This window comes from Pantherophis guttatus, chromosome 5, assembly GCF_059756535.1.
Source record: "Pantherophis guttatus breed Tessera chromosome 5, ASM5975653v1, whole genome shotgun sequence".
Lineage (NCBI taxonomy): Eukaryota > Metazoa > Chordata > Lepidosauria > Squamata > Colubridae > Pantherophis > Pantherophis guttatus.
The window spans coordinates 1,879,267-1,901,027 of record NC_142067.1 but is presented as its reverse complement, the minus strand read 5'-3'; the positions used below and the strand labels follow the sequence as shown (position 1 = coordinate 1,901,027).

The 21,761-nt window shown below is 44.1% G+C and overlaps 2 protein-coding genes across 3 annotated transcripts in view; one reads left to right on the top strand and one right to left on the bottom strand.

The window, feature by feature from the left end:
* The window catches only part of XRRA1 (X-ray radiation resistance associated 1), a 37,733-nt gene extending 30,320 nt beyond the window's left edge, over positions 1 to 7,413 (bottom strand). Inside the window, exons 1-3 of the mRNA XM_087895699.1 lie at positions 7,192 to 7,413; positions 2,388 to 2,493; positions 324 to 475 (exon numbers count right to left, since the gene is read on the bottom strand). Of these exons, the coding sequence (XP_087751825.1) occupies positions 324 to 475; positions 2,388 to 2,478 (243 nt within the window). The 5' untranslated portion in view covers positions 2,479 to 2,493; positions 7,192 to 7,413. The remainder of the gene's footprint in view (positions 1 to 323; positions 476 to 2,387; positions 2,494 to 7,191) is intronic.
* Positions 4,122 to 18,901, top strand: SPCS2 (signal peptidase complex subunit 2). 2 transcript variants are annotated; one of them, XM_034435887.3, is made up of 5 exons: positions 4,122 to 4,365; positions 13,987 to 14,070; positions 14,789 to 14,949; positions 16,502 to 16,636; positions 17,496 to 18,901. In XM_034435887.3, exons 1-5 carry the CDS (start codon positions 4,174 to 4,176, stop codon positions 17,680 to 17,682), a joined length of 759 nt encoding a protein of 252 aa, XP_034291778.2. In that variant the 5' UTR covers positions 4,122 to 4,173; the 3' UTR covers positions 17,683 to 18,901. The 2 variants fall into 2 exon arrangements, with proteins under 2 accessions (XP_034291778.2, XP_034291779.2); XM_034435888.3 differs by lacking the exon at positions 4,122 to 4,365 and adding an exon at positions 7,451 to 7,618.
* The last annotated feature ends 2,860 nt before the right edge of the window (positions 18,902 to 21,761 follow it).

The following is a 21,761-nucleotide window of genomic DNA, read 5'->3' as shown; positions in this document are numbered from 1 at the left end:
TTTCACTTCTCATCCAAGAAAGCTTCTTCGGTTCTGACTGAATGGGTGGGGGATTGAGAATCTCTCCCTCTGACTTTCAGTGCAGCTGTAACTTGGAATGGTCATTAAACGAACGGTTGTAAGTGGAGGACTACCTGTATAACCTCCTGAGCCGACTTCTGCTCCGTTCTCAAGGCCTTTCCCGTGAGGCTCCTTGGAGGTCCAGATTCCAAGATCTTAAGACACCTAGTGTTGTGGAGCCGGAAGGAACCCTGAGGGTCATCTAGTCCAACCCTCTGCAGTGGGCAGGAGAACCAAGCAACACATCAAAGGCCTACACTCACCAGCTGGGCCGCATTGAGGACTTTCTCTGGCCTGGGGCACTGGGCTTTCCGCAAACACTCTTGCCAGCTCTGCTGGGCAACTCTCGTGCCAAACAGTAATTCGACTTTGGTTTTCTCCACATTATGACGAGCCACCTGCCAGTGACCGGCTCCTGGAGTGATAGGTGCAGAAAGAAAAACAAGGTGCACCCAGTTAGGAGAACTCAACTAAGGTGGACTTTAAGTTCCGTTAGTCCAGTGGTTAAACCAGTACATGGTAAGTTCTACCTTAGGCGTGAAAGTTGACTTGGACCAATCACTAGGAGATGGTGAGTTCTAGTCCTGCCTTAGGTATGAAAGACAATTGGGTGACTTTGGGCCAAATATCAGGAGATGGTGAGTTGTAGTCCTGCCTTAGGCATGAAAGCCAGCTCAGTGTCTTCGGGCCAATCACCAGGAGATGGTGAGTTCCAGTCCTGCCTTAGGCATGAATGACGATTGGGTGACTTTGGACCAATCACCAGGAGACGGTGAGTTCTAGTCCCACTTTAGGCATGAAAGCAAACTGGACGACTTTGGGCCAATCACCAGGAGACGGTGAGTTCTAGTCCCGCCTTAGGCATGAAAGCTAGCTCAGTGTCTTTGGGCCAATCACCAGGAGACAGTGAGTTCTAGTCCCGCCTTAGGCATGAAAGACAATTGGGTGAAATTGGGCCAATCACCAGGAGACGATGAATTCTAGTCCCGCCTTAGGCATGAAAGACGATTGGGTGACTTTGGGCCAATCACCAGGAGACGGTGAGTTCTAGTCCCGCCTTAGGCATGAAAGACAATTGGGTGACTTTGGGCCAAATATCGGGAAATGATGAGTTCTAGTCCTGCCTTAGGCATGAAAGCAAACTGGGCGACTTTGGGCCAATCACCAGGAGACGGTGAGTTCTAGTCCTGCCTTAGGCATGAATGACGATTGGGTGATTTTGGGCCAATCACCAGGACACGGTGAGTTCTAGTCCCGTCTTAGGCATGAAAGACGATTGGGTGACTTTGGGCCAATCACCAGGAGACGGTGAGTTCTAGTCCCGCCTTAGGCATGAATGACGAATGGGTGATTTTGGGCCAATCACCAGGAGATGGTGAGTTCTAGTCCTGCCTTAGGCATAAAAGCTCATTGAGGACCCCACAGTTCAACCCTGAGTTACAATCTTCTCTTCTACGGGAATCTTTTCCCGCAGGGTTTCGGCAAAGGGAGCAGAGGAGACATTCACACAATACATTTGCACTCTGTTGCACAACTGGGTGACCTTTTCATTGCCTCAATGTTTTGAGAGGGTGACAGGCTACAAACTGGTAGCACTACTCTAGAAAGATTAACAGGGCCACTCTGGGGAGGCCTTTCCAGAATTCTCTCCCTTTTCAGCTGCAAAGATCCTTCCCCCCCCCCACCCCCCCGAATGCCATCACTCTGCTTAACAATTAATTCTCACAACACTGTCAAATAATTTACTAAGACTGTATTACTATTATTCTTCTCATCCTTCCTAGTACCTATCTCTTCCCACTTATTACTATAACCATGTTGCTTGTATCTTTCAATTATATTGTTTTTATTTGTTTCCTAGTATGATTTGATAGCTTATTAGTAACCTTGACTATCACTAAGTGTTGTATCGTTTATTCTTGATGAATGTATTTTATTCTCTTTATGGACGCTGAGAGTTTAAGCACCAGAGAAAATTCCTTGTGTGTCCAATCACACTTGGCCAATAAAGAATTCTATTCTATTCTATTCTATTCTTTCTATTCTGTTCTGTTCTGTTCTGTTCTGTTCTGTTCTATTCTATTCTATTCTATTCCATTCCATTCCATTCCATTCTAATTAATTCCTATTCCTGTCCTGTCCTGTCCTGTCCTGTCCTATCCTATCCTATCCTATCCTATCCTATCCTATCCTATCCTATCCTATCCTATCCTATCCTATCCTATCCTATCCTATCCTATCCTATCCTATCCTATCCTTTCCTACTCTACTCTACTCTACTCTACACCTTCCCCAGTTCTTAAAAACTGCATATCCGGACACGTTACCTTCTTCGTATCGAGGCTGCAAAAGGCTTTTCGCTGGAAAGCAGTTGGTTGGGTAACACTGCCCATCATCCAGTTTATACAAGGCCGCCATGCTCTTCCTTCAGCGCTTAAGGCAAAGCAAAATGTTAAATTAACACCTTCCCAGCTTTTGAAATCTCCCTCAATAAAAGTCCTGGAGGAAGGAGGTTCATCTGCATAACCTTGAGGCATAAAATGACTTCCTGGTTCCTAGAGAAATAAAACCACAAAAGTTGCTCGAAATGATGGTTCCCCGCAAGCGGATTAAAGCACAACGGAGGGCAACTGTCTCTGAACTCAATTCGTTGGACTGTTTGGAGCGCATGGTTAGTTTAGGGTTTAGTTATATCAGTGATGGCTAACCTTTTTGCCATCGCGTGCCAAAAACGGGGGGGGGAGCACGGTGGGGTCACACGCACGCGTGCCCACATCCATAATTTTATGCACTCCGCCCCCCCTGCCACTTTTGGCACGTGATGGCACGGTGGGCCTGGTAGACCCGTTTTTCGCTCTCCCCAAGCTCCAGAGCCTTTCTAGGAGCCTGGGGAGGGCAAAAATGGCCTTCCACACCCTCCCCAGAGGCCCTCCGGAGGCCGGAAACAGTGTGTTTTCTGACTTCTGGTGGGCCCAGAAGGCCCGAAAATCAGCTGGCCGGCACACGCATGCATGCCGGAGCTGAGCTCACGTGCCCACCGATATGGCTCCATGTGCCACTTGTGGCACCAGTGCCATAGGTTCGCCATCATGGAGTTATATCATAGAAATCCTGAATATTGGCATAACTGAGTAAACGCTTCAGTTCACAGGTAGTCCTCGATTTGCAACCACAATGGCGCCCCAAACTTTTTGTTGCTAAACAAGACATTTGTTAAGTGAGTTTCGCCCCCCCCCCATTTTACGACCTTTCTTGCCGCAGCTGTTAAGTGAGTCACAGGGTTGTTAAGGGAATCTGCCTTTCCCCCTTTGATTTTGCTAGTCTGAAGGTCGCCAAAGGGAATCAGGTGACCCCAGGAAGCTGCGACCGTCATAAAGATGAGTCAATTGCCAAGCGTCTGAATTTTGATCACATGACCGTGAGGGAGGGATGCTGCAATGGTCGTAAGTGTGAAAAATGGCTGTAAGTCACTTTTTTCAGCGCCCTTGTGTCTTCGCAGGGTGACTAAACGTATGGCTGTAAGTTCAGGACCATGCTGGCTGAGGGATTCTGGGACTTGGTGGCGCAGCAGACTAAAGCGCTGTTAAATAGCACCAGCTGCCTGCAATTTCTGCTGGTTCAAATCTCCCCAGGCTCAAGGTTGACTCAGCCTTCCATCCTTTCTAAGGTAGGTGAAATGAGGACCCAGTTTGTGGGGGCAATAAGCTGACTTTGTATAAATATACAAAAGTATGAAGGCTATTGCTTAGCGCATTGTAAGCCGCCCTGAGTCTCCGGAGAAGGGCGGCAGATAAATCAAATTAAAAAAAAAATGGGGGCAAAACTCACTTAACAAATGTCTCGCTTAACCACATGAATTTTGGGCTCCATTGTGAAAGGGTATATAGCGTTTCCTTCTTGAGCAGGGGGTTGGACTAGAAGACCTCCAAGGTCCCTCCCAACTCTGTTATTTGTCCCCCTTTGCAAACAAATTTGCAATCCCTGTTTTTTCCCAGGGGAGACACCCCCCCATGTCACTGCTTAACAAAGCAGCCAGACCTCTGTGACATGGGCCAGAGGGACCCATCTCAGCAGGCCCTGCCAGGAGGAGACCACCACCTGCCCAGACCAGCAATGCGGGTGACACATGGCGATGTGAGGGTACAAATCAATGTGAACCGTTGCTCCAACGTCCCGCTCCAATGCCAGCCCCCCGAGACCTCGTCACCCCCCTCACGGAGCTTGCCACCCCTTTCACGGAGCTTCTCACCCCCTTCACGGAGCTTCTCACCCCCTTCACGGAGCGCAGCCAATGCCAGCTACAAAGTAAGCAGAGGGCCATGCGAGTTCTCAGGTGTGGGGGGGCTATCACGGTTCAAACCGCCCTGAGTCCTTCGGGAGAAGGGAAGTATATAAATTTAAATATTAAATTAAATTAAATTAAACCCTGGGCTTAGAAATCCCTAGATTTTAAACCACTCTTGTCTTATTACTTCTGCTTCAAATCCATCCAAGAAGCTGGAATGGGAGAGAAGAAGGGCCAGTTAGCATTCCTTGAGGTCATCTAGTCCAGCCCCCAACCCCTCGGGGTAGGAATCCAAAGGAAACCATCTCAGGGTATCATAATCCCATGTTCCACTTTCTGGGCTGCTACGAACAAACTCTTAAGTAGCTTCAAGCAGCATCCTTTCTCGTTGTTAAAAAAAAATGGGGGTGGGGGGGCACTACAGGTAATCCTTGACTTACAAACCCACAATAGAAACCCAAAAAATTATGTTGCTAAGCAAGATAGTTATTAAGTGAGTTTGGCTCTGGGCACCACCTTTGGCACAATGTCATTTCGTAAACTCACACCTCGTTTTAAAAAAACAAGCAGTAAGCTGCTTTAAGATTCCCAAAGTTTGACTGCACCGTCTGATGACTTGTTTATTTTTATAATATGAGGTCAATCTTTATACCAATTTTATCTGCAATGTTTGTATATTAGCAAAATATATAAACAAAATTATGATAGTCGCAGTGTCCTGAGGTCACGTGATTCCCCTCTTTTGTGACCTTCAGACAAGCAAAGTCAGTGGGGGAAGCCAGATTCACTTAACAACCCTGTTGCTAAATTAACAGCTGCAGCGGTTCACTTAACAACTTTGGAAAGAAAGGTCCCAAAATGGGGCAAAACTCACTTATCAAATGACTCGCTTAGCAACAGAAATTTGCTGGGGCTCAATTGTGATCCTAAGAGCCTGAGTGGCGCAGCAGACTAATGCAGACTAATGCTACTGTTAAAGGTAGTATTTAGCTTCCAGCTGCCTGCAATTACTGCGAGTTCAATTCTCACCAGGCTCAAGGTTGACTCAGCCTTCCATCCTTTCTAAGGTAGGTAAAATGAGGACCCGGTTTGTGGGGGCAATAAGCTGACTTTGGATAAATATACAAAAGTATGAAGGCTATTGCTTAACGCCTTGTAAGCCGCCCTGAGTCTCCGGAGAAGGGTGGCATATAAATAAATAAAAAAAAAGTTGAGGAATACCAGTAATTTTCCCAACAGCCTTGCAAGGTAGGCCAGGCTGCTCGATAAACACCAACCTAACAACCTTGCAGCCTGGGTTTGCAATAACACATCGTACGTGCTTGTTGAAGTAACCCCTTTTTCTGAGTCTATGCAATACACTGAACCCCAAAAAACAACAACACCCAAAAGCTAAAAGTTAACCCTGACCCAGATTTGCCCATTTGGGCCAATGTCTCTGCTGACATTGGCCTGACCAGGTCAAGAGGGTGTCTTGTGGAGGCAGCCACTGCCCTTCCCCTAAAGGGGAGAACCTCCAAGGTCTCCTACAACCTGCAAATGCAACCAATTTTGGTCACCATACTACAAAAAAAGATCTTGAGATTTTAGAAAGCAACTAAAGTTGCTCTCTTAGAGAAGAGCAACTAAGATGATCAAAGACCTGGAGACTAAAACATAGGAAGAATGGCTGCAGGATTTGGGCTTGGCTAGTCTAAAGAAAAGAAGAATTAGGAGTGACATGATAGCAATGCTCCAGTTTTTGAGGGGCTGCCCCAAAGAGGAGGGGGTCAACTTATTTTTCAAAACTCCTGAAGGCAGGAGAAGAAACAGTGGATGGAAACTAACCGAGGAGAGAAGCAACCTGGAATTAAGGAGAAATTTCCTAACAGTGAGGACAATTAACCAGTGGAACAGCTTGCCACCAGAAGTTGCAGGTGCTACATCACCGGAGGTTTTTAAGAAGAGAATGGACTGCCACTTGTCTGAAATGTCTTGTCTGAGATACGGAGGATCCCGGATCTGCGCACCTTCCGTCGCGCGCTTAGGACTTTTTTATTTCATCAAGCTGGCCTGGCCTAAACCTTCTCCCCTTTTTTAAATGTAAATTTTAATTTGTTTTAAATTATGGGGTATTTTAAATTCAGCCAAATTATTTAATTCGTTTTTAATTTATTTTAAATTTTTGTATTTATGTGTTTTATCTATGGCTGTTCACCGCCCTGAGTCCTTCGGGAGAAGGGCGGTATAGAAATTTAATAAAATAAAATAAAATAAATAAATGGTATAGGATCCTGTGCTTGAGCAGGGGGTTGGACTAGAAGACCTCCAAGGTCCCTCCCAACTCATTTAGTCTAACAAAGAGAAGAACTAGAGATGACTTGAAAGCAGCCTTCCAATATTTGAGGGGCTCAAATTATTCTCCAAAGCACCAGGACAAGAACCAATGATTGGAAACTTAACCAAAGAGAGAAGCAACCTGGAATTAAGGGAGAAACTTAACAATGAGCCAGTGGAACTGCTTGCCACCAGAAGTTGTGGGGCGACTGGACAGTCACTTGTCTGGAACGGTATAGGTTTTCCTGCTTGGGCAGAGGGCTGGACTAGAAGACCTCCAAGGTCCCTTCCAGCTCATTCTATTCTATTCCTCCCCCCCAGTATGTGATGGGCGAGGACTACATAAACCATAATCCACAGCCCCGGTTGTGGGGCCAGGCCAGCTGGGGGAAGCGATGGGGATTGTAATACCACGCTGGAAACAGCCCCAACTTGATTGAATGAATGAAGGAATGAATGAATGGGAGGGAAAAAAAAGACATAATTAAAGCTTCTTATAAAGAGAGGGGGCGGGGGGGGGGTGAGCAAACCATAGAGCGTCGAGTCCTCCCGTGGCTAGAAAGCCTCCCGCGCTTTTTCTCTCCCCACCACCCCCGTGGAGGACGGGAGGACGGCGGCTCCGACTCCGGCTTCAGGCTCCGGGCTGGCGGGGCCTTTCCACGGTTTCTCTCCTTTCCGCCGTTCCAGAGAACCACGATTCCCTCACGATGCCCCCCGGTAGCCATGGCAACCCGCCCGCCGGGAAACTCCACTTCCCAGGGTGCTCCGCGCGCGCGGCTTCCTATAGGGCGGCGCTTCGCCTTCCCGGCGTGCTTTGCGCCAGCCTCTCCCCCGCTCAGCCAATCGGCGGCGAACAGGTCGCGAAGGGGGAAAGGAGGAGCCAAGATGGCGGCGAAAGGCGGCGGTGGCGGCGGCGCGGGAGGCGGCGGAGCAAACAAGAACGGGATCCTGGACAAGGTAGCGGCCCTCGGCTGGGAGGCCCCTCGGCCTCCGGGGTTGTCGCGGGGCGAGAGAAGGGCCCCCCCTCGGGACGAGGCCTCCCCGCTTCCCGCTTCGCCTCAGCAGCGTCTCCCCAACTCTGAGTAGGCCCGGCCTGGCTCTCCACGTCGCCCCGGGAGCTGAGGGAGCCGCTCTGCCTCAGGAGAGAGAGGGAGGCCGAGCCCCGCTGGGATAGATAACCCGGCGCCTGTCAGAAACGCGAGGACTACAACTCCCAGAATCCTCAGCCGCCCCGCCTGGGAGACGCAGATGTGTTGGGGGGGGGGAGAAAGAGAGAAAGAGCTGCTCGTCGTTGATTGGCCAGCTGGGAATTCCTGAAGAGTCCCGCATTCACACGTGTTGACCCCCTCTGGGATCAGTAACAAGAGTTGGAAGGGACCTTGGAGGTCATCTAGTCCAACCCAGGCCCCTGCTCACGCAGGAAACTTATACTAGGGATTCGAACTGCCGACCTTTCTTGATCGACAAGCTCAGCGTCTTAGCCACTGAGCCACCTAGGATCCTGCACAGAGAGCCTAGTTCTTTCTTCCTTAAATTTAGGATTTTAACTCTCGTGTCTGTCTATCTATCTATCTATCTATCTATCTATCTATCTATCTATCTATCTATAACCTCTCTCTCTCTCTCTCTCTCTCTGTCTATCATCTATCTATCTCTATGGTTATCTGTCTATCTACTATCTATAGTTATCTCTATCTATCACCTCTCTCTCTCTCTGTCTATCATCTATCTATCTATCTATGGTTATCTATCTACTATCTATCTATATCTTCCTATGGTTACCTATCTATCTATCTATCACTTCTCTCTCTCTCTCTCTCTCTCTCTCTCTCTCTCTCTCTCTCTCTCGTCTATCCATCTCTATCTATCTGGTTATCTATCTATCTACAATCTATCTGTGGTTATCTATCTACTATCTATCTATCTATCTATGGTTATTTATCTATCTACTATTTATCTATCTATCTATGGTTATCTATCTATCTATCTATAACCTCTCTCTCTCTCTCTCTCTCTCTCTCTCTGTCTATCATCTATCTATCTCTATGGTTATCTGTCTATCTACTATCTATAGTTATCTCTATCTATCACCTCTCTCTCTCTCTGTGTCTATCTATCATCATTCTATATGGTTATCTGTCTATCTATCATCTATCTATCTATCTATGGTTATCTATCTACTATCTATCTATATCTTCCTATGGTTACCTATCTATCTATCTATCACTTCTCTCCCTCTCTCTCCCTCTCTCTCTCTCTCTCATCTATCCATCTCTATCTATCTGGTTATCTATCTATCTACAATCTATCTGTGGTTATCTACCTACTATCTATCTATCTATCTATGGTTATTTATCTATCTACTATTTATCTATCTATGGTTATCTATCTATCTATCTATTGAATTGTCCACATATTTTTTTTTATTTATTTATGTCTTTGTGGATGTTTTTATTTATATTGATATTTGTGCTGGTACGTACAGGGGGTCCTCGACTTGCGACAGTTTATTTAGCGACCGAAACGACAGCGACACAGACCAAAAGTGACTTGTGACCGTCGGTCTCACTTAACAGCTGTTGCAGCATCCCCCCCCCCTTTTTGGTTGCGTGATCCAGTCAGATGCTTGCTGTGTATTTTATGACATTTTGCAGTGTCCCAGGGGTCACGTCATGTGATCAAAATTTCGGGCGCTTGGCAACTGACTCGTCTTTATGACGGTTGCAGGTCACAGGATCTCCTTTTTGCGACCTTCTGACAAACAGGGAAGCCAGATTCACTTAATAACCATGTTACTAACTTAACAGCTGCAGGGAGAGCGTAGTTTTACCTTAAAATTAGTATTTTATCTCATGTTATATTGTGCACTGTTTTTATTTATTTATGTGTATGTATGTACCGGTATGTATGTGTATTGGTTGATGTTTTATTTACATCAACCAATACATTTATTTATTTACATTGATATTTGTGCTGGTACGTACAGTTCATTTAGTGACCAAAATGGTACCGACACACAGTCAAAAGTTACGATTGTTTGTCAACATTAATGACTGTTGCAGCATCCCCACGATCATGTAATCAAATGCTTGGTAACACGTGTTATTTATGACATTTGCAGTGTCCCGGGTTCACGTCATGCGATCAAAATTCTGGCCCTTGGCAACTGACTTGTCTTTATGATGGTTGCACTGTTCTGGGGATCACGTGATCCCCTTTTGTGATCGTCTGACGAGCAAAATCAATGGGGAAGCCAGATTCTCTTAACAATCGTGTGACTAAATTGGCAAGTGCAGTGATCTGCTTAACAGCCGTGGCAGAAAAGGTCGTAAAATGGGGGGAGGGGGGGAATTCACTTAACAAGTGTCTCCCTTAGCAAGAGAAATTTGGGGCTCAAGTATGGCTGTAAATGGAGGAGTACCTGTGTAATGTGTTTATTTATTAGTGTGGTATGTCAGTGACTGCATGACCGCTGTAGAGGCCATATGCTAAATAAAATAAAAATGACTCCACCAGACCAAGCTAGATTTGAACAGCGCCCTAACCACATACACACACCCTCAAAAATAGGTGGGGTGGGTTTTTGCTTAAGGTGAACTAATCCCTGCATCATATTGTGTAAATCTTGACCCACATTTGTTAACTTTGCTCTTGTGAACACAATAGTGACCATATCTTTGGAATGCTGGGCTGGCTTTTCAGAGGGTGATGTTTTAATTCTTTTTTTTTCATACTACAGTTCCCAAGTATATAGGCATACTGATAAGTCCTCAACTTACAACCATTCGTTGAGTGTCCATTTGAAGTTAGAAGGTGACTGAAAAAAGTTACTTACGACTGTTTTTCACACAACTATTGCAGGATCCCTACGGTCAGAGACACTTGGCAACTGACTCATATTTATGACGGTCGCAGTGTCCCAGGGTCATACAATCTCCCTTTTGTGACTCTCTGACAAGCAAACTCAAAGTAACAACTATGTTGCTAATTTAACAACTATTGCAAGAAATGTTGTAAAATGGGGCAAAATTCACTAAATGAATGTCTCATTTGGCAACAAATTTTGGATCTGTTGTGGTCATAAATCGAAGACTACCTGTATTTAAAGGTCTGAAGTACTGTGTGGAATCCTTACTCTTTTGTTGTGCTTATTTATTCTTAAAGGGAATCAAGTCGTCCTCCCTGTTTTCCCCCGTCTCATTTCAATTTCACAGGCAGATTTCCTCACCCTGTGCAGCTTTCCTTAGATTGAAAACAAAAATAAAATCATTTTTCGCTTCTAGTCCTGTCCAGATGTCGGTGATTGGATCTTAAGAAACCGACTCTTTTTTTTTTTTTTTGTTTTAATTCTTAGAGAAGGAAACCTTTTTATAGCAGCATTGACTTCACTGGTTTCTTTTCCTTGCTTCTGTGTTGAGAATAAAAACACAGGGTGTTGTCTGGATCTGAGCCTTTCAGCTCTTGCCTTAGAGGACATTCTGGTCCATAAGCAAGTTTACTGCCCGATTTGACTTTTTTAAAAAACGGTTAGAATTAAGTTGTCATCCCAGACCGTTGACAGTTGAGATTTTTTTAGATATGGCTGTTGGGTTTCAGAAAGGATGACGTGTCTTTCTTTGAAGCTAGCAACAGGAAGTCAACTGGTAGGAGGAAGAGATGCCAAAATGAGAAGTGAGGTGAGGTTACAATTAGTTAGACATTAATAAGAATTAATTGATTGACTCCAGCAGGCTGTGTTCACATACAGGTTAGTGCTCGGCTTACGACCACAATTGAGCCTACAATTTCCCTCACTAAGCAAGGCGGTTCTTAAGTGAGCTTTGCCCCATTTTACAACTTTTCTTGCCACGGTTGTTAAGCAAATCACTGGCGTTCTTAAATTACTCGTGTGGTTGTTCAGTGAATTTGGCTTCCCCATTGTCTTTGCCAAGCAGAAGGTCGCGAAAATGGAGATCAGTGACTCTGGGACAAGGTAACCGTCATAAATACGAGCCAGTTGCCCAGCGTCTGATCCCATGACCAGTGGGATGCTGCAACGGACATAAGCGTGAAAAACGGCCCAAGTCGCTTTTTTTCAGAACTGCTGTAGCTTTGAATGGTCGCTAAAAAAGAAGGGTCGAGGATTCCCCGTATCTAGTGGCACTCCAAAGTTAGAATGAAAGCATCCATGGTCCGACTTCTGCTTGCTTTAGGCAGGTGCTATTAAGACCCTCGTGGCTTTTGCACGGGAAGATGCTAGAAATTTGGCATTTCAGGAAAATTGGAGTATGTTTAATATTAGCATTGGCACTAGATCCTCCATGCCAGGGGTCTCCAACCTTGGCAACTTTAAGACTTGTGAACTTCAACTCCCAGAATTCCTCAGCCACAAGTCTTAAAGTTGCCAAGGTTGGAGACCCCTGCTCCATGCTACGTAGCATATCTGACAGCAAAGGATAGTCAGCAATTTCAGTCCGGAGCGAATACTTCAGGGTCTTCCCATGTGATGCTTCGAGTCTTTAAGTCTTCCATGAAACATCTTTATTATGTATTTTGAGGGTGTCTCCTTGGTTTGGCATCGGTGGGGGGGGTGATCCACCTCATTGTACAGTTTTAATGAAGAGTTCGCCCAATAAGAGCTTTGGGTGAATAGTGGGTGAAATTATCATTGAAGAAATACATTTAATGCTTGAATTGGAATATATCTTATTATTTAGGATTAGAGAGATATATGCACTTTTCCTCCAGGGGTTCAACACAAGATACATAGCACCTTCCTCAACGAATACAGGTAGTCCTCAATTTACAACCACAATTTATGTCGCTGAGCAAGAGAGTTAAGTGAAATTTTGCCTCATTTTACGACCTTTCTTGCCACAGTTAAGTGATTCATACGGTTGTGAGTCTGGCTTCCCCATTCCCCAGTGGGGAAGCCGGATTGACTTAACAACCATGTTGCTAGCTTGCAGAGGTTCACTTAATAGCTGTGGCATGAAAGGTCGTAAAATGGGGCAAAATGTCTCACTTAACAACATAAATGTTGGGCTCCATTGTGGTTATAAGTCGAGGACCTTGCCTGCAGCAAGAAGCATGAATGAATTGCTTTGTTTGCACAACAGACTGGTGATTAATTTAAGAATAATGCACTTGTTAAATTTAATTTGGAGGATGCACAGTACATTCTGAATAATCACCTGGACAGGATTCTGGTGTTTGCTTACTTTGTGGTCAAGCTTGTTATTTGAAACATAAGTACAATATAATCGTTACTGCTAGGCCTTTACTGTATTAAGAAAGAAATATTACAAACATTCCATTCTCAGGTTATTAACATGAAATTCCTACTAAGCAATCTCCCTTTTCAGAACAAGCATTTTTCCTTTCATGTGCTTTTATTAAACAACAATAGTAGTGATAATGGTGGATATCTCTCAGCGTTATACTGACGCAAACAAATAAATTGTCAATTAATATTGCAGACAGCACCTGGCCAGGTGTGAGGGAGGGAATCTGGAACTTAGTATCAGGGACAAAATAAATTAATTTCATTTATTAAATTTGTTGTGACCACCCACCCGCTTAGACAATACCCAAAGTGATTGAAACAGCTAAACACACAGGCCCAAAGTAAAATAACCGGAACAATAAACCTTGCAAACATGATGTGATCCTCAGATACATCAACAAACATGTTAAACTTAGGCCTGGAAACAGAGACAAGTCATATGGCACGGGAGGGCAACTTTATAACCTCTGGACTTCAGCTCCCAGAATCCCTCAGCCAGCTGTCTCAGGAATTCTGGGAGTTGAAGTCCGTAGGTCCAAAGTTGCAGAGTTGCCCATCCCTGTGTTACGGGCTTTCTGGAACCCTACAAAAGTGAGCCCCATTACTTTCTCTCAGGCAGATGGCTGCCCCTAAGGATTCTTGAAAGAACGCCTTTCCTTTTTCTCAAAAAAAATATATATTTTTTTTTAAAAAAAAGACATTTGCATTGTTGCAAGCTTACATGTTTCATCGTTGTACTGATGGATATGCTTTGTACAAAAGCTAATTCTGGGTGCCTTCATGATTTTGTAATCACTAAGAAGACCCTGTGTGTTTTTTCACCAGCAGCAGTCATGTTGTTAAATCTGAATTTCACAACCAGATCCAGGGTAGTGCTTGTCAAGACAAACAGCAGTCTTCACACAACCTACCAAGAATAATTCAGTTGTTTTAATTTAATTTTGTGTGAATTCAACACGGGGCAGAAGTGAGAAAGCATTTGCCATCTCCTCCCCTTTTTTCCTCCCTAAATTTGTTTCTAACCCTCTGAATTGGTTTCTAAACTTTTTTTGCCTCACAGTGGAAAATCGACGACAAACCCGTGAAAGTGGACAAATGGGACGGGTCAGCAGTGAAGAATTCGCTGGATGACTCTGCCAAAAAGGTAAAAAAAAAAAAAACCCTCCTCCCTTTTGGAATAGATGGACTCCTCCCCCCCCAGTTCCGATGTCTTTCCTATGAATTCCACCAGGCCTCCCATGCTTGTTTTCATGCTGGTCAGCTTGGAATAATATCTCTATGATTCTGTAGTCTATGTGCGTTCCTCTGCATTGCTTAAGGACCCTCAAGCTGTTGATCTGCCTCCCTGACAGCCCCCCCATCACAACAAGCAAACCCTACTCCCTTCTAACACTGATAATGTTACCTAGTTGGGTCATGAAATGTCTGCAGGAAAACAACCAAGCTCCAAGAACACCTAAGGACCCCACAGTCCTCCCCCTCCTCTTTCTCCTCCTCTTTCTCCTATTCTTCCTCCACTCCACAAATCCCATTCCCTTATAGCACTGAAGATGTTACCTAGTTGGGTGATGAAACATTTGCCAAGCATAAACAAACAAGCCCAGAGAGCACCTAAGGACCTCATAGTCATCCTCTTTCTCCTCCTCCTCTCTGCACACCCCACTCCCTTCTACCACTGATGATGTTCCCCACTTGGGTCACGAAATGTCTGTAAGAAAACCACCCAGCTCAGAGAGCACCAAGCCCCCCCCCTCCCACATTCCAACCCTGAGCCCCAAAGATTCTCCTCTTATCGGCGAACCCCTTCCTTCCCTTTGAGGGTCCATGCTCTGGGCTGACGTGAGCTCTCCTTTCCCAACCAGGTCCTTTTGGAAAAGTATAAATACGTAGAGAACTTCTGCTTGATTGACGGGCGCCTTATCATCTGCACCATCTCCTGCCTCTTCGCCATCGTGGCTTTAATATGGGATTACCTTCACCCCTTTCCGGAATCGAAGCCGGTGCTTGCCGTCTGCGTGGTGTCATATCCTTTTTCCGCTGCTTCCCGTCTCAAAAGAGAATTCCTCACTTTACATCGGTCGCTGGTTGCTTTGTTGGGCCACCAGGAAGCCCTGAGCTGAGTTTCCTGACTCTGCTTCGGAAACTTGCCAGGTTTAAGGAGAGCTGAGGTTAGCACTTGGCACTAGCGATAACCCTTAGACTTATAGACCGCTTCACAGTGCTTTTACAGCCCTCTCCAAGCGGTTGACAGAGTCAGCCTCTTGCCCCCAACGATCTGGGTCCTCGTTTTACCCACCTCAGAAGGACAGAAGGCTGAGTCAACCTTGAGCCTGGTGAGATTCGAACTGCCAAATTGCAGGCAGTCAGCAGAAGGAGCCTGCAGTACCGCACTCTAACCACTGCGCCACCGAAGCTCATCAGGAAACTGAGTTTCCCAAGTCTGATGCTTCTGCCCATTTTGAGTGGAAAGAAAGCTGGTTTATCTCATTTATCTCTTTATCCCGGAGTGTTCTCGTGGGCCGGAGTTGTACCTTCGGTCACTAAGCCAACGGTTGTAAGTCGAGAACTACCTGCATTCATTCTGACCACTACAGATGGATGGCCTCTGTTCCTTCAGATTTTCCATTTTGTTCTAACTGAACTTAATTTGGATTTATGCCCTGACCTAGCCATCCATCTTCTTAACCAACTCTGGGCAGCTCCTAATCCAAAATTAAAACAACTCATCCAATCCTATTCAAACTATAAACAGATGAAACAAAGACTTGGCACCGAGTTACCCTTCCGAGGTGCCGTTCTCTAATTTTATGTCAGAGCTTGGGGCAAAAACCAGCTCTTCAAAGCTGCTCCAGGTGCATCGCATCTCTCTGATTTATGACTTCTCCTTTTCATGACGTTGCATATCAAGTTGGAACTCAACGTTTTGCCCGAGATAGAGAAACTAAAGGTGAATTCTTCCAAGGGAATTTGGCTTCAGACTACGTCTCCTTGAAGCGAGGATGTGAAGTCATCTTTGGTTAAACCGTGGCACCAACCACTCCTTCAATGCATGGCCTCTGGTGCACCTGATCCCCCATTCAGAAGCATATATTTAGGTACCGGTAGTCCTTGACTGAACAACTGTTTGCTTAGTGACCGTTTGAAGTTACAACGGCACTGTAAAAAGGTCCTTGCAGTAGTAATCATTGGAGCATCCAGATGACAGACAGGCTAGGTAGGTGGGTGGGTGGGTGGAGGGAGGGATCAAAGGATTGATGGATGAATGGATGAGCGGATGGGTGAATGAATGGATGGATGGATGGATGGAGGGCTGATGGGGTGGGTGGATGGAGAGATGGATGGACGAATGGATAGATGGGTAGATGGACGGATGGATGGATGGATGGAAGGAAGGAACAGCTGCCTCTCGGAGGTTTGAGTGCTTCATCACTGGAGGTCTTCGAGAAAAGGTTGAACTGCCATTTGTCTGGGATGATATAAGGTCTCCTAGTTTGGACAGGGGTTGGACTAGAAGACCTCCAAGGTCCCTTAGGACCATTCTATGATTCTGGTCTCTTTCTTTAACCTGGCCCAACGTATTTCGTCATGATGGGAATTCTGACCATCTATACCTCATACAAGGAGAAGAGCATCTTCCTGGTAGCACACAGGAAAGACCCCACAGGGATGGACCCCGATGACATCTGGCAGCTTTCCTCCAGTCTGAAAAGGTAACCCCCCCCCCCAAACCCCTCCTCTCTCTCCCAGGACTCCCTAAAGTCTGCCTAGAAGGGAAAGGGTGACCCCAGCCATTGGCCCTCCCGCCATGCAGAGAGTTATGTTGAAGTCATCCTGCACGGATCCAGGCGTAAAATAATTTGGATTGCAAACTCAGCAAAAGTGCTCCACCTTTTCTCGACCCACAGCTGAGTGACCGGTGAGGAGTAGTTCTATCACCAAGAGGTCACAATTTAATTTAACTTAATTTAATCTTTTATTCTTTATTCTTATTTTGTTTTATTTAGTGTTTATCTTGTTTTTGATTTTTATTTTATTTTGTATTTATTTTATTTGTTATTTTATTTTATATTTCATTTTATATTATTTTAATTTTAATTGTTAATTTTATAGTTTATAGTTCATTTTTTATTTCACCTAATTTTATACTGTTTACTTTATGTTATTATATATTTTGTGCTTTTATTTTATTTCATTCATTTTTTTTATTTTACCTTATTGTTACCTTATTTTATATTTTATATTTTGTATTTTTATTTTATTTTATATTTTATTCATTTTTAAATTTTACCTTATTTTATGCTATATTATTTTATGTTATTTTTTATTTTATTTTATATTTTATTCATTTTTTATTTCACTTTATTTTATGTTATTTTATATTATTTATTTTTATTTTATTTTATATTACATTGTTTTGTATTATATTGTTTTATGTTATTTTATGTCGCATTGTTTTATAATTTATATTTTGCTTCATTTCGTTGATTTTTGGAAAGCGCCCCCAGTGTTAACCAGCTGGACGGTTCCCCTTCTGACCCCCTCCTGTCTGTGTCCCCTCCCTTTTGGCAGGTTTGACGACAAATACAGCCTGAAGATGACATTCATCAGCGGCCGAAGCAAGCAGCAGAGAGAGGCGGAATTCACCCGATCCATCGCCAAATTCTTTGACGGCAATGGGACCTTAGTAATGGAGACCTTTGAACCGGAGGTCTCCAAGCTTCACGACAGCCTCATGACGGAAAAGAAGCTGAAATAGGCTGCCGGCCATCTTCCCGCTTAGATCATGCTGAGCTTTAAAAGTCAATAAAGCAATCAAAGCCAGAACGTACGACAACCTTGGTTTTGTCCTGAAACCCTCCTTTCTCTCCCTCCCTCCCTCCCTCCGTCCATCCCTCTTTTGGGCAAAAGAGGATTTTAATGCAGGACCTGCGAAGCAGACTTTAGAGTCTAGATTTTGGGTCGGTTTTGCTTCCCTTTAGACCACGGATGTCCAGTCTTGACCACTTATAAGACTGGTGGACTTCAACTCCCAGAATTCCCCAGCCACAGGGAATTCTGGAAGTTGGAAGTCCCCCAAAGTCTTAAAAGTTGCCAAAGTCGACATCCCTGCTTTAAGATCAGCATCCTTGGGTGCCATCTGAGCTTGGCGATATTCTTGCATTTTCTTTCATTTACCAAATGAAGTAACTTCACCTGTGTGCAGCATCCCCAACGCACTGATGTCGTTCCCTAGTTGGGTCATGAAACGTCTGCAAGAAAATCGCCAAGTTCCAGAGAGCACCAAGGACCCCCACAGTTCAACCCTGAGCTACAAACATTTTAAGGCTTTGGGAACCTCGATTCGCAAAGCAATTTTGGAATGGGAAAAGTTGAGCCTATTTTTTTATTTTTTTATTTTTATTTTGTTAAATTTTATTTTATTTTTAAATTCTGCGGGCATTGTCAAACAAAGGCTGAATCGGGATTTGATTTCGGCAGGGAATGACTGTTTAGTTAATTGTGATTGTGTTTTTCAATTATGTCTGTCGTTTAACCGATTTGTCAAGGTCCACTTTTTTTTTTTTCCTTTGATCTATTTGGGATTTGATTTTGGAGGTTTGAAGATACTGGTGCTCCTCGACTTACGACCGCAATTGAGCCCAAAATTTCTTGTTGCTAAGTGAGACATTTGTTAAGTGAGCTCTGTCCCATGTTACAATCTTTCTTGTACCCGTTGTTAAGTGAATTGTTGCAGCTGTTAACATCAAACGGTTAGTAAATGAACTGTTGTAAGTCGAGGACTGCCTGCAAAAGGAAAAACTGATGGATTTTTAAAAATATTTTCCATCTCTGCTGTGTCCCTTTTTTGGTGCATTTTATCCATGCAGTTAAAAAAAAAAAAGAGGTGGAAAACTCTCTTTTGTTCCTTGCATAAACTGCCGTTTTCTAAAAATAGTGGGGGTTTTTTCCCAATAAAAGACAAAAACTTAACATGACAATTGTGGAATTGTTCGTGAGTGTGATACACAGTGTTGTCATTTTTTTGGGTAGATTGCAATTCTAATCATTTCCACATGCATCCACACAGGGCTGATCTGAGTCACTTGGTGAATATATAGGGATTTATAAGAAGTTTCATTCACAGCTTTGTTTTAAGCCCAAAGCTTTAATAAAAGCTATAAATTAATTATATAATCATAAATATTGTAAGAATTTTTTTTTTTAAAAAAAAGAGAGAGACACTTCAGTGTAGTAGTTAAGGCATCAGGTCAGAAACCGGGAAGCTATGAGTTCTAATCTCGTCTTGGGCACAAAGGCAGCTGGGTGATTAAGCCAGCCACTTTATCTCAGCCCTAGGAAGGAGGCAATGGCAAATACTTCTGAAAAAGGTGGTCAAGAAAACTCCAGTCTCTGAAAATCAGACACTATCAAATGGGAGGGTAAAAATTAGAAATAATATCAGGGAACAAATTACTGATTTGCAATAGAGGCGTGCATACGTTTCTTAAGATAATTGCAATGCAAAAGTGGGTTATTTTTCCTTCCTGCTAGAATATGTGTGTACTTTCTGTGTTTCAATATTTAAATACCGTCATGTAGAGAATTGCAAATGGGAACTTTTCTAAAGCTGTTTTTTTGGAACACACCTTGGAATAAGCAATAAAAATACCTTGGTGTTTCTTTAAAACATTTATGGACTACAACTTGGTTATAAAATTGCCTGGGAGTTTGGGATCAGTAAAATAATAATAGTCTCCCTCATCAGATATGCTGTCTTTAAAGGATGCCAGAAGGGTGTGAAAAGACAAAGCAATATTAGTGTCACTTTTAAGTTAATAAAAAAAGAACACTAATCTTTTAATTCCCTGCAAAGGGATTGGCAGATGCGTCTCTAACCACTGTGTATTGTTGCTGGTGATGGGCGCATCCCTCCCCATCTGTCAGATGTTTGGGATTAACAGCACATTACTATATCTGCGGAGCTTCTCAAGTCATCCAGGTCATGGTTGTCCCAAAGGTGCTTTGTCAAAAAGCAACTGGACTTTGTTTTTGTTTTTTTCTTGAAGAGGTTTTGCTTCTCATCCAAGAAGGCTTCATTCAGTTCTGACTGAAGAAACTTCTTGGATGAGTCAGAACTGAATGAAGCTCCTTGGATGAGAAGCGAAACCTCTTCAAGAAAAAAAAACCCAAAGTCCACTTGCTTTTTGACAAAAGCACCTTTGGGACAATCATGAACCTGGATGACCAGGAAGCTCCATTAGACATTTCTCTCCAATCTCCAGATCTCTCGAAAATCTCCAGCGATGGAGCATCGTTGGTGGACCGCCTCGGATGCATTCGTTCCCTCTGTGGAGCTCATATCCCTTGTGTTTGCTTGTTTCAGACTTAGAATATTAGAATATCAGAGTTGGGAGGGACTTCAGAGGTCTTCTAGTCCAACCCCCTGCTCAAGCAGGAGACTGAATACTGTTTCAGACAGGTGGCTGTCCAGTTTCTGCTTAAGTTCCTCAAGTTAAGCTTCCTCGGCTCCTAGCAGAGACTTTGTCCTCTGAACAGCCCAGGATTTGCCTCTGGACACTGGATTTGATTTTCAAATGGTTTGAAGCTGCAACGTCTGCTACTTAAAAGTAGTAATAACCCCAGAAGTCTTGATCTTGTATTGATGTAAAGTTCCAGTGATAGAAAACTGGCTGCGAATCTCTTTGTCCCTTCCCCTTCCTTCCTTTCCTCCCTTTCACTTTCTCTCCTTCCTTCCCTTTTCTTTCTCCTTCCCCGTGTTTCCTTCCTTCCTCTCTCCTTTTCCCTCGTACACCTTCCTTCCCTTTTCCCTTCCTTGTTTTCTCCCTCCCTTTCCCTTTTCCTTACTCCTTCCTTCCTTTTCCCTTCTTCCTGTCCTTTTTCCCTCCCTCCTTTTTCCCTTTCCCTCCTTCCTTCCCTTCCCTTTTCTTTCCCTTTACCCTTGTTTCCTTCCTTCCTCACTCTCTCCCACCTTTTCACTCCTACTCCTTTCTTCCTTTTTCCTTTTATTCTTTTTTTCCTTGTTCCAGCCACCCCCTTTAGTGCACAGTTGAGTAAGATTTAATTTAATTTAATTAATTCAATTTATATGCCGTCCCTCTCCGAAGACTCCGAAGATCATAAGCCTTGTCCTGTTGGATGAGACCGCTGGTCCGTTTCATGCAGGAGTCTGTCCCCCAGTTACCCCTAGGAAGCCCACCATCTTCCAGCAGATAGCCTTCAGAGGCAGGTCCCTTGGAATCACACCGGTAGTCCTCAACCATAACTGAGCCCAAAATTTGGCCCCCATTTTATGACCTTTCTGGCCTCAGTTGTTATCACTACAGTTAATAAGTTGTATAACCTGGTCACTAAGTGAATCTGGCTTCCTCCATTGACTTTGCTTGTCGGAAGGTCACAAAAGGGGATCACATGACCCTGGGACACAGCAACAGTCTTAAGTATGAATCAATTGCCAAACATCTGAATTTTCACCACATGGTCATGTAGATGCTGCAAAGGTTGTAACTGAAAACGGTTATAAGTCACATTTTTCAATGCCGTAACACTGAATGGTCACTAAACTGTCATTTTTAATCTTGTAAGTAGAGGGCTACTTGTATTGTCCGCATTCTCCCTCTCGCCATTCAATTTCTCTCTCTCATCCATCATCTGTCTGTCTATCCAGTGGGTGAAATCCAATTTTTTTTACTACCGATTCTGTGGGTGTGGCTTGGTGGGTGTGGCTTGGTGGGCATGGCAGGGGAAGGATACTGGAAAATCTCCATTCCTACCCCACTCTGGGGCTAGCTGGAGGTATTTGCCGGTTCTCTGAACTGCTCAAAATTTCTGCTACCA

Excerpts from the sequence above, each read along its gene's own strand:
- SPCS2 (XM_034435887.3), top strand. The coding sequence starts at position 4,174 with ATGCGGGTGACACATGGCGATGTGAGGGTACAAATCAATGTGAACCGT. Across the intron at positions 14,071-14,788 it reads TGGATGACTCTGCCAAAAAG|GTCCTTTTGGAAAAGTATAA; the intron begins GTAAAAAAAAAA and ends TTTCCCAACCAG. Across the intron at positions 14,950-16,501 it reads CTTGCCGTCTGCGTGGTGTC|GTATTTCGTCATGATGGGAA; the intron begins ATATCCTTTTTC and ends ACCTGGCCCAAC.